The sequence below is a fragment of the Acipenser ruthenus genome, chromosome 23 (genome assembly GCF_902713425.1).
Source record: "Acipenser ruthenus chromosome 23, fAciRut3.2 maternal haplotype, whole genome shotgun sequence".
Taxonomy (NCBI): domain Eukaryota; kingdom Metazoa; phylum Chordata; class Actinopteri; order Acipenseriformes; family Acipenseridae; genus Acipenser; species Acipenser ruthenus.
Window position 1 is genome coordinate 1999504 of NC_081211.1, and position 11498 is coordinate 2011001.

The 11498-nt window shown below is 39.7% G+C and overlaps 2 protein-coding genes across 2 annotated transcripts; one reads left to right on the plus strand and one right to left on the minus strand.

The window, feature by feature from the left end:
- The first annotated feature begins 743 nt into the window (after window positions 1-743).
- Window positions 744-8710, plus strand: LOC117413466 (doublecortin domain-containing protein 2B-like). The gene is made up of 12 exons (XM_058997394.1): window positions 744-1518; window positions 1949-2006; window positions 3825-3895; window positions 4261-4392; window positions 4812-4958; window positions 5193-5232; window positions 5487-5555; window positions 5953-6142; window positions 6326-6429; window positions 6772-6831; window positions 7183-7248; window positions 7593-8710. The coding sequence occupies exons 1-12, from the start codon at window positions 1244-1246 to the stop codon at window positions 7713-7715; spliced, it is 1335 nt and encodes a 444-aa protein (XP_058853377.1). The 5' UTR covers window positions 744-1243; the 3' UTR covers window positions 7716-8710.
- An 86-nt stretch (window positions 8711-8796) lies between these two features.
- LOC117412854 (transmembrane protein 234) lies at window positions 8797-11439 on the minus strand. The gene is made up of 3 exons (XM_058997399.1): window positions 10671-11439; window positions 9808-9900; window positions 8797-9462 (listed from the first exon to the last, which is right to left on the minus strand). The coding sequence occupies exons 1-3, from the start codon at window positions 10885-10887 to the stop codon at window positions 9386-9388; spliced, it is 387 nt and encodes a 128-aa protein (XP_058853382.1). The 5' UTR covers window positions 10888-11439; the 3' UTR covers window positions 8797-9385.
- Between the last annotated feature and the right edge of the window lie 59 nt (window positions 11440-11498).

Below are 11498 nucleotides of genomic sequence, written 5' to 3' on the forward strand. Positions count from 1 at the left end.
TTTTGCATATTCACTGTAACATGACTTTCAAGGATCCTTTTCTGTTTTGATTTCAACTGTGCAACTGGCTGTAGACCTCTTAACACGGGTTTGGCTTTCATTGTGTAGATCAAATGCTGCACAGAGATGAGTATTTTCAATGATTCCCAAGATGCAGTTCGAATGACAGTGTTTTGCCTGTACTGTATTGACTTCCAGTTTGAGGAATATACCAAGGTACACCACCTAATATGCGTGCAATATAACATTTCCGAAATTAAGTTGCATTTCATAACGTGCACAGTTACAGTTGATTTGGAACTAATTTTGGAAAAAACAAGAAACAAGACGTTGCCTTAAGCAGTGCTCTGTGCGGCTGCATTTTTAATTAAGGAAACAGTTAAGGTTTTTTGTGCCCAGTCTGAGGAATGTGGCTGTGTGCTCCAAACGGAACTGCTCCCTTGATTAAACATTAACCACAGAAAACATTCCACTTGTTCGTGTTTATGAACCTAAATGTTGTGCTATAAGGTTATTGAGGATCTGTTATTGTTGCTTGGTATGGTAATAAGATGAAACGCCCCAGAATCCAGCTCCAATCCATCAGCCAATCATGACCTTTATTTAACCAGACGAGTCGATGACGAGCTGGCAAGAGGCTCCCACCACCTTCACAGCAAGCATCATCAAACACCATGAATAACAAGTGCAAAACGCAGAGTCAATCATAAAACATAAAACTCAACTTAGCAGCTACAGCTTAGCAGAGCTTTGTTGCGAGCATAGCAGAGGCCCTCGGAAAGTGAGATAGAATCACTGATATTAATTAATGATTGAGCCGCTGCTACTCCTCAGCCGAATGGATTTTTTTTTGGTACAGCACCTGGAGGTGTATTTGCTTTAAACAGCCCCTGAGTTCAATCTCTTGCCCTCTAGTCTAGTGGAATTTTATTGGGAGCCAATCGTAATGATCCTGTGCTGTGTAATATTTCAGGGGACCTGGCTGCCAAACAGTGAGGTGTTCGGTTTATCTTATTGACTCTGCCTTCAAGGGTATGCTGGAGGGTTGGTTTACAAATCCTGCTATTGCTAGAGTTGCTGCCTTGGCAACCGGGAAATACTCCTAGCATAGCCACAGTCTCTCAGTTTAGACAATACACACAACACAAGGCAAGCCAAGGACTCTGCTTAAGCAGCAGCAGCATAACAAGCCAATTATATTAATTTTGTATTCTTTTTTATTTTAAATATTCCTTTTTAAAAAATGACTTCTCACGGGACGGTGCTCCCGCTAACGAAGAACGTGGTGGTCTACAAAAACGGGGACCCCTTTTTCAACGGGAGGAAGTTTGTGGTGAACCAGAAGCAGTTTGTGACGTACGAATCCTTTCTGAATGAGGTGACGGACAACATTCAAGCCTCCGCGGCCGTGAGGAACCTGTACACACCTCGAGAGGGCCACAGAGTGCACGACCTGAGCGAGCTGCAGAGCGGCTCTCAGTACGTGGCAGCTGGGTTTGAACGCTTCAAGAAGCTTGAGTGAGTACCCTCACCCCTTTCAACTGTCAACTTCTTGTGCTCTTTCCCTGGTTCCTTAGATGATCTCTTGTACTCTGAAATGTTAGGTGTCAGTAATTCAAAGGTAATTAAAGTATTAAAGTAAAATATATGTAATTTACATCCACTTGAACTATGTGCTGTTACCAGCCAGTAAACCTCACTTTTTTTCAGTACAAGTGAAGGACCTAGGTTTCTTGAATAAGCAGCCACAAATATTCAGAACTTTACTTAGTGGTTAATTCAGGTTTCACTAGATGTATAAACTCCAACCTGGTGAATTAATCCTTATTTTAAAGTGACACTAGATCTAGTATAAATAACTGTTTTCATATTTGTAATGCCATATGAACTTGAATCTTTTGGGTCTATTTTATTTGGAGTTCAGTTCATTTTGGTAATTTTTTTGCAGCTACCTGAATCCAGGGAGTAAAAAGCCTGCTGTGATCAAAAAGAGAGATGGATTACAGGTGAGTCCTGCAGGTTGTGTGTATTGCGGTCTCATTATAAGCCTTTAGACAGTGGAACTGGTTAAGGTAGTATGGGCTTAGCTCACATTTTATAGCACCTGCATTTGGCGGAACACAAATAGCTGTCTCTTAACTATGGCTCATGACTACAGCATTACAGAGATGGAAATAAGACTCCTATTGCATAGCAGTGTCACCCATTCCAGGTTTTAATACAAGCTTGATCAGCTACAGGTAACAAGCTCAAGTGTGTCTTAAACTCAAAGCAAAACCAGGATTGGATCAAACTGCTATGCAACAGGAGCCTTATTGCTTATTGCATTATATAGGGGGAACACTGCACATGCATGCTGTATGTATTGTGCATATTTTGCTGCTAAAAACATCACTAATCAGTAACTTCACCAGTAAAAAGGTACAGTTCCAAATAAGTATATTCATTAAGCTTTGTTCTAGGACCTGTTTATTTAGGAGCACAGTATAAATGGTGCTGTGATGGGACCGGAGCTCCCCCAGCCTTGAAAACGACAGAGGGGTTGTTCAAACTGAACCTTCACACTTTCAGTTCAGAGAAACAAATGCGATGTTAAAGGCTCTGTCAAACAAGGTCACTGTGTGCAATACACTGTTTTCCCACGTCTGCCACATTTGCTGGCGATTAATTGAAAGGCCTATTTACATTGCTGGGAGTGTAGCTACGCGGGGCTCCTGGGGTTTGTCAACGGCATAATAAAATTAAAAATCACAAAGTGATATCATAATTAAAACTGACGGTTTGAATACTATTTGGGAGGGGTGTGGTGGTACTCGTTACTCGCCCTTGTATCAAAACCAAAGGAGAGCCGTTCCCCAAAATACCCTCCAAGGCTCAGTCAACCCAGTGTCAGTACCAAGGAGACCGTGACCAAGATTCGTCACAGTCGGCTAAACAGTTCTTGCAGTACACAGTGCAACCCTTAACAGAGCAGAATTTAGCCGTGGCATTGCATTTCCACAAAACCTGTATGTAACCTTCACCTGCATTCACTTTATAAAGCGGAAGACCTAGCATAGTACAGTCTCTGAACTATGGCTCCTGAAAACAGATCAGAAGAACACAGAGATGTGCATGTCACCTGTCCACAGCTGTCCCTTCCAATGGATAATGAAAGGTGTTGCACTGTTGATCCATTGTTTGACTTGGCAAGTGACTCCACAAGCCCACGGGCCTCAAGCAGGATACAGAGAGTTACAAGTAAAATCCGTTCTATGATCAAAAACAAGGAGAGAAATCTTTCCTGATTACCACCAGACTGGAGTGCAAGTCCAGGCACGCCCTGGAGTCAGGACTCTAATGCATTGTTTTGATACAGTGCAACCATTGCCGCAGACTTCGTTTCATCAGCTAAAGATGTATTCAAAGGCTTATTTAATTATCTGGTGGTCAGAATTGGCTAATGGATATTCTGGCATTGTGCTTGAGTATGAAATAGAGATCCTGTTTTTTAGAGGCTTGCATTATGGAACTAGTTAATGTTTTACTATAGATTTGACTATATAGGACTCCATATCCAGACTAAAATATATAATGTGTACTTTCATTAGTGTGTTTGCAATGTGTAAAGTTAATTTTCCTTTTAATATATTTATTTATTAGTGTCAAAATGCGATTTGATTGCTTCTGACTACGACCACAGACAATGTGTTGCAAAGAGGCCAATATTAATTATTGTTTTAATCCCAGTCCCCATGCAAGAAGCTCTGGCACACTAGTACAGAATTGGGTTTTTAATCCTCTGCAGAAGGCTTTTTTAATTTAGATGCACGTTTGTGTTTCAGATGAGGCCCGTGTACAGAGCGAACGTCTCTGCGAAATGGAGGAAGCACATCCATATGCCATCTGTAATCCAGTAAGTAAACTGGGTATGTACCCATACTCACAACTCCAGTGTAGACGTAGTGTAGCTGACACTGTATTGTATGTAATTCCATTGTAAGGCTCAGTATTATGTAGGTAGGATATCACCTTTGCGTGATGGACAAAAGGGCTGGGTGGGTGCAGTGTGTTAATAACAGGTTGGTGTGTTGTTATGTAATTGCTCTGCGGTTCACCTGTAATAGGGGAATGTCCAGGAGCGCCTGTATGCTGCACACATTCTATGTGGCCCCCTAGCTTGTTATGGCACAGCCAGCACGTTCCAGCAGAGGAAATGCAATGAAAAGAGGCCGCTTTGTAAGCGATGCGCTGTACGGAACTGTGCTGTTTGCTTTGCAGCGTGTTTCGAAACGGGGACCTGCTCTGCCCCCCTTTCCGATTAATCATCCCCAAGAACATGCGCCAGGACTGGGAGAAAATACTCATCGAGGTCACGGAGAAAGCAAACCTCAGGACTGGGGCTGTTCGCAGGTGAGGGGATGGACATTTAGCATCTCGGAGGGGTGGACATCGCCGTCCTGGATATCGAATATGATCAGGTGCAATCAGGCCCATACTCAAAGTGAACTGTCTTCCCTCCACGGTTGCCTGGGTCTCTTCCAGGGGATAAGCCATTAAAGATCTAAAGATGAAAGTAAGGCTTATTACTGTTTGGATAATTCTTGGAAAAAGTATGGTTTCATATTGCTGCCACGTGATCATTTTAGTCAGAATGAATTATCCTGAATTCATGTAAAAACAAACAAGAACTAAAAGATTTTCAGCACAACAGAATGGGGATCAGTAATAATGTTAATAAAGCATTGGCTAGCACTCCTTTAAAGAAAAGATATACATACAGTATATATGCATCTCCCTGTGAAACAGTAACCGTGTGTTCTGATACTCAGGCTGTGCACAGTAGATGGGGTGACGGTCTCCAGCGAGGAGGAGCTGGTGAGTGGACAGTACTATGTTGCCGTGGGGACAGAAAAATTCAAGAAGCTGCCCTACGTTGAACTCCTTGTTCCTAAAGCACCAGCACACAACGGTCTCAGGTAACAGTGATCATGCTGTGGAAATGACATCCACAAGAGGGCGATAAAACATGGCAGGTAGCTGACACCCTTTAACTGGGTGCTGTTCGTATCCGGGAGGTGTTATTTTGAACATCTTAATGCAGCATTTTCATTGGAACGCACATGGCTTGTTGACAATGTTTTTTCCACTGTGGTGTGAAATCGATTCAGTTTCAGAATTGTTTTTTTTTAGCTTGTTTCCATTTCTTTCAGAAACCACCCAGGAAACAGACGCATTACAAAAGGAAACGAGGTATACCATTTCAGCAAAGCATTTAGCTTGCTGTTTCAAGCAGCTTAGATAGTCTTCTTGACCAGCTAAATCTCATGCAGCACTGTGCAAAAAAAATTGCATTCTTTCAATGATGGAAAGTTGGCAGGTTAGGTGAGAATTACTCAATACAGTATCTTCAGTTACAGTACTTTACATAATTATAATGATCTCAGGTTGTCTTTGATTAACTGCATTTTGATATACTAATGTTTATCCCTGGTTTGGTTTACTAGTATAGGAAAACTACCAGTGTTCCACAAGATGGAGTGAGCGATTCTGCTCTCCTGCATTCCCCAGAGGAGGTACAGTCACACTTTGTATTCATTTATATAATAGATAGTGAAGCCCTGTCAGCACTGTGTAAGCTTTACAAAAATGCATCATTCTGTATGGCACGTGAAAATGACTTTGCTCTCTCTACTAGTTTTCCCTTTCTTCTAATTTTGTACTGTACGTGTCAAATGAGAAACATCTTGCTCAGATGAAAAACAGCTGATCTAAACTGAAAAAAATAAAAAGGATGTCAACTTAGTAGAAGGTTGTGAACTTTACTGGAACCTCAGTTTAACTGCTCTTCAACTATATGTAGGATCCCAAATTGCAGTAGCTACTGTTTGAATACAAAGAACTTCCATAGTTGGTTTTCATAATATTGTGTACTCTTGGCAATTAAAGTGATTATATCATTTTTTTTTGCAGTCTGACAGCCGGCGAGTGAAGTCGACAGGAGCGGCAGGTGAAGACACCAGCCCCGTCTCTCCCCGAGCCGGGAGAAGGAAACCACAGAAAAACACCGGGGAGGAAGAGCAATCCCTCTTCTACGCCAAGCCAGTCCGGGTCCGACACTCCAGGAAGAACTCCAAAACCACTCCGCAGGAGACGCAAGAGGGTGAGCGCCCCTGACATGGTTTATCACAATGTTACAATCAGCTTGAAACCAAAACGTCAATGCGTTTAGCACAACAGGGGCAGGAGAGCCTTAACATGCAACAGACCAATGACCAGAGGGGTGTGTTCAAGGTTTTACTGCTGTACGGTAGTTAAATTGTTCACTACATTGTGTTTGTTGTAGAAGACTCAGGGGTGTTTAAAGTGAACCGGGAGAGACGGGAGGTGCAACGAGCTCCCGAAGTGCCTGAAGATGAGAACATCAGAGTGGAGCTCCCAGTGGATCAGGTAACTGCAGCTTCTACTGCCGGGACACAGGGATCAGGTGGGGCAAAACAATACAAACACGGTCAGCAGTGCAGGGCCACCATGGACAGCCAGGACGTGACATTGAGTCAGCAGGGCTTTTTAAAATGCTCTACGTGACCATTTCTCAAAGATAGACGCTTCTAATTCTTTTAGGGAAGTTTAGGTTGAAGCAAAGTCTATTCTCAAGAATGCCCCCCTTAGAGTCATTACAACAACATGGAGTTAGCTCAGCCTGAAACCTGATCTTGACTGAACTTTTGAGAACTTAGTACGAATTACTGTACATGCAAAAAACATGGTTTCTAATCCTGTAACTTCCAGAGAGTTGCAGATACTGTTGAAGATGAAACGATAGCAGCGTACGATCATGGAGAAGATGAGGTAAGGGAACAGGGATTTGATTCACTAGTCCTGGAATAAGCCCAGTTTCAGATCACTTGTGGGAAAGTACAATCCATGTGAAATTTACAGTAGCATGTAAAAAACAAAAGTACCATACTCCTGTACATGTAAATTAAGATTCTGCATGTTCCCTCTTATTATTAAATTTACCAATTACATTTCTTTTTTTTACTATTGAGGGACTACTGCAGGATTTGTGAATGGCCTAAATATGAAGAACCTCAATCACAAATGAATGATCATGAAAAAAACAAGGAAGTTCTTTAATTCTATAGTAAAGTTAAAAAACAAGTGAGTAAAGCTGATGTGTTTGTAATGTTGTAATTTCAGAGAGAAGCAAAGATTCCTGATGATGAAGCAGTTCCACTGAACCATACAGATCGGGTAGAAGACGGGGTAAGGGAATATATATATATATATAATTTGGTTAAGTAAAGACGTGTTAATACTATGGGAGCTAACCAGCCACCCTTAAACTTGAAAAGAGATCTCTGTAACTGCTAACCAAAGAGAATCTGCATCATCTTTCTTAAATACAATGTTATAAATTTCAAGTCACAAGCTTAATAATTCAACCTCTTGACTCAAGGTTTACAACCATACATTGCTGGTTCCTTTACACCACTTTGACGAACATGCTTACTTCTTCATTGTCATTGTGTATGGAGTTGCAGTGTCAGGTAAGAAAGCAAGCTGGGCTATTATTTGAAGACATGTCCATGTCTTTTATTTTACTGAAGGAACTCCCCTATCGGGAAACAAAAAGAAGCCCTAGACCTGAGAATGGTAGATCACGTGACTACCACAGTGTGGAGCGGAATGGAAGGACAAGCCACGCCTCCTCTCACAGGCTGCAAGAGTAAATGATTGCTGAGAACTGGAACACAGAGAGGAATGATTCTCAGAACAAATTTATACTTAAATATTGTGTCGTCTACAACACAATTGGGTCTTTTCAATTGCTCTAAACAAATAATAATAAATTAGGAACAAAACCTGTAATTTTACTTTTTTTTTTAAAGACAATACACCTAAAGTCCTATTCTTTTAACAATTTAAAGAACAGCAGTTTTTTGATCTGCCATTCTTAGCACAATTGAAAAGACCACTGTGTGCCTACCATGTTACCATGCCTGCTCCCTGCTATATGAATGCATGTCCACGTTTACAGTATTTTAAATACAAAAATGTACCTATATTGTTTACTGTATTCATATATCCTCAACAGCCCTAATTATTATTTTTTAAATATATAATTATATTTATAGAACATACCCATGAACCAAAAGGGAATGTCCTTTTAAACAGAAAGAAATTATATGTAGGCAAAAATATTCATAAAACTTGCATCTGATAATACCAAATACTAACACCGGAATGCCACACTCGTCCTGTAGGTGCATCTCTGGTCTGGAGCAGCATAAATGTGTCAGTCTGGTAGCAGTGTGGCGTAGTGGTTAGGGCTCTGGACTCTTGACTGGAGGGTTGTGGGTTCAATCCCCAGTGGGGGACACTGCTGCTGTACCTTTGAGCAAGGTACTTTACCTAGATTGCTCCAGTAAAAACCCAGCTGTATAAATGGGTAATTGTATGTAAAAAAAAATAATGTAATTGTATGTAAAAATAATGTGATATCTTGTAACAACTGTAAGTCGCCCTGGATAAGGGCGTCTGCTAAGAAATAAATAATAATAATAAATATAGTGATGTATATTACTGTATATGGAAAATACTAGATTAGTTTAATATAATGTAAGAACATGATTAGTTGTAATGTATTTGATTTACTTTTATTAGTAAAAATTCACCAATGTACAAAATATTTTTAAACCTTTATAATCCTCTTAAGTCAGTGTTTCTGGGTGATATTAATATATATTTTGATATTATCAATATCAGTAATGATAATGTAATGAATAATTTGAAAATATCTGAATCAAAAACTGTAAAAAAATAACAATTGTTTTATTTTAGAAATACATATTTATATGGCATACATAACTTTCAATATTTACAGATTTTTTTTTTGCAAGAGACAAACAATTTACTATCTGGAATTGTATGTTAAACAGTGCTTACAAATTACTTTAATAAGTCTATTTGGTTTCAATAAAAATCTAACTTTATATAAATGTAGTGTGTGTTTCTTGAATGATTTTGAAGGACCTGTTAACTTCATGTTCCTTGTTTTTGCCCTTTAATTGTAAATCTGAACAACCTGAACACCCTTGTCCGAAGACCTCATTTTATAGTGTCTGCTGCAGCTTGCACAGAACTAGACAAGGACAGCATGTACAGTTCTTCAGAATCGAGTTGTTCCTCCTGAAGATTCCTTGGTATGGAACCAGGACGTGTTTGGAGCACACCTTGGACCCAGGTGTTGCTGGCTTCTCAGAGAACCTGCATCAGTTCCTACAGCCAGGGCATGGTCTGTAGTATCAGGGCACTGTGTAGACCTGGGCAGTCCGTGTGACTGCTTTTCTTTTTCAGTATTTTGCTCCCTTTTCATATTTGGATATACAAGTTATCCATTTTAGCTGTTCTCCCCAACAGAGCTGGCCACACAGAGTGTAACGCCAAGCATAGTGAGGAACATCCCAAACACAGCCCCTGAAATAAACGGTAAAACATCTGATTAGCTGTGCTGTTAGAAGATGAAATGACAAGTCACTTCAATCCAGTCTTGTTTCAACACATTGTTTGAATGCATAGTGGTTAATAAATTAGCCAGGAAAAGGGAATTAGGCTGCATTGGAATTTTGTATTAGACACAGTGGTTAACAAACACACTCTCTTTATTGAAATATGTCATAAAGCCACAGATCAACCTTTACCCCACTTACATAATCCATTTTATTGGAGCATCTTACAGCACTGGGGAAATCACCCCAAATTACATCAGCCACCTATTCATGGTTATCTGGGGGTGTTGCCTCTGATATATCTTTTACTTACGTTTCCCACCAATTTCTTCACCCAAGAGCTTTCCTGTTAACAGCGTAAACAGGAATGTGAGGGAGTTGGATACAGGCACAGCTAAAGACAAGTCTGGGGAGGAGAAAATTACAAAATCAAATGATATTTAAAACATAAGAACATAAGAAAGTTTACAAACGAGAGGAGGCCATTCAGCCCATCTTGCTCGTTTGGTTGTTAATAGCTTATTGATCCCAGAATCTCATCAAGCAGCTTCTTGAAGGATCCCAGGGTGTCAGCATCAACAACATTACTGGGGAGTTGGTTCCAGACTCCCACGATTCTCTGTGTAAAAAAGTGCCTCCTATTTTCTGTTCTGAATGCCCCTTTAATCTCCATTTGTGACCCCTGGTCCTTGTTTCTTTTTTCAGGTCAAAGAAGTCCCCTGGGTCGACATTGTCTATACCTTTTAGGATTTTGAATGTTTGAATCAGATCACCGCGTAGTCTTCTTTGTTCAAGACTGAATAGATTCAATTCTTTTAGCCTGTCTGCATACGACATGCTTTTTAAACCCAGGATAATTCTGGTTGCTCTTTGCACTCTTTCTACAGCAGCAATATCCTTTTTGAATAATAACTTACATGAATGGTAATGGTATTATTGATATCATGAACATGTTTACAGTATCAAATAGTGCGTTATAGATTTTTTCATACTAAAGGCTATCCAGACAACTGCACCTTGACTTCAGGTGCAGTTGTCATGATAGCATAATTGTGTCAAAAACTATATTTATCCTTATAACAATTACATTCTGCCACAGTGCCATGCAATCTGTCAATGTGAGGCCATGCGTTTCTTTTGAGACACAAATATAAAAAGCAAAGTGCTCCACTCTACCTGTAGAGGCCAGTGTAAGATAGTAAATGACTGATCCACTTTGATTTAAAAGAAATGGCACCAAATACTGAAAAAGAAATGACACCATTAGGGGATTCTGGAACATTGTGGAGATAAACAGCTCAGCCTTAAAGTTTTTGTGTCTAATATATAATAATTCTTTACACAAGAAATACGTTATACTGGATATTGTGTTAGACTGTCTGAAACTCTTCATAATAAGCGTTAATTGGTGTTTGGGCTATACTTGCACACGCTATTAATAATGACGACCTGGCTATATTTATAATTATAATATTTATAAGTGCTGTTTTTTAATAGTGTTTAAAATGACATCATGCAAAAACTGTTATTTGAAAACTGAGAATACGCTTCAAACATTCTCTAAAAAAAAAAGTTGAAAGGGGTTTTATGAACTGCAAACGAAATATATGAATTACAATGGGCTTAATAATAATAAAAAAGCTTTACATTCCTTAAAACTGTCCTTAAGGTTTGTCTATGGAGCCGCATTATCTAGATTTGGTTTGGGGTTACAGGCAGCATACATGTTTGTACGGGTACTGTAACAACCGGTACGTGAAAACATCATGTCAGTCTTGTTAAGTAGCTACTTTCCTGATACGTGTTCGTGTTTTTTTTTTTTTTTTTTAAACTCCTGTGTACTAACACAGCAATTAGTTGGATAACATAACCATTATTAAATATGCGTGTCGCTGCCAAACGTTAAATAAAACACACAATTTAAATCGGTAGGGTTTTGCAAAAATAAGAATATATATATACAAACTCACACAAAGACACCATGGTAACAAGGACGACACCGGA

Excerpts from the sequence above, each read along its gene's own strand:
- LOC117413466 (XM_058997394.1), top strand. The coding sequence starts at position 1,244 with ATGACTTCTCACGGGACGGTGCTCCCGCTAACGAAGAACGTGGTGGTC. Across the intron at positions 2,007-3,824 it reads AAAAGAGAGATGGATTACAG|ATGAGGCCCGTGTACAGAGC; the intron begins GTGAGTCCTGCA and ends TTTGTGTTTCAG. Across the intron at positions 4,393-4,811 it reads AGGACTGGGGCTGTTCGCAG|GCTGTGCACAGTAGATGGGG; the intron begins GTGAGGGGATGG and ends TCTGATACTCAG.
- LOC117412854 (XM_058997399.1), bottom strand. The coding sequence starts at position 10,887 with ATGAAGAGTTTCAGACAGTCTAACACAATATCCAGTATAACGTATTTC. Across the intron at positions 9,901-10,670 it reads TCTTACACTGGCCTCTACAG|ACTTGTCTTTAGCTGTGCCT; the intron begins GTAGAGTGGAGC and ends TCTCCTCCCCAG. Across the intron at positions 9,463-9,807 it reads TGAAGAAATTGGTGGGAAAC|GGGCTGTGTTTGGGATGTTC; the intron begins GTAAGTAAAAGA and ends CGTTTATTTCAG.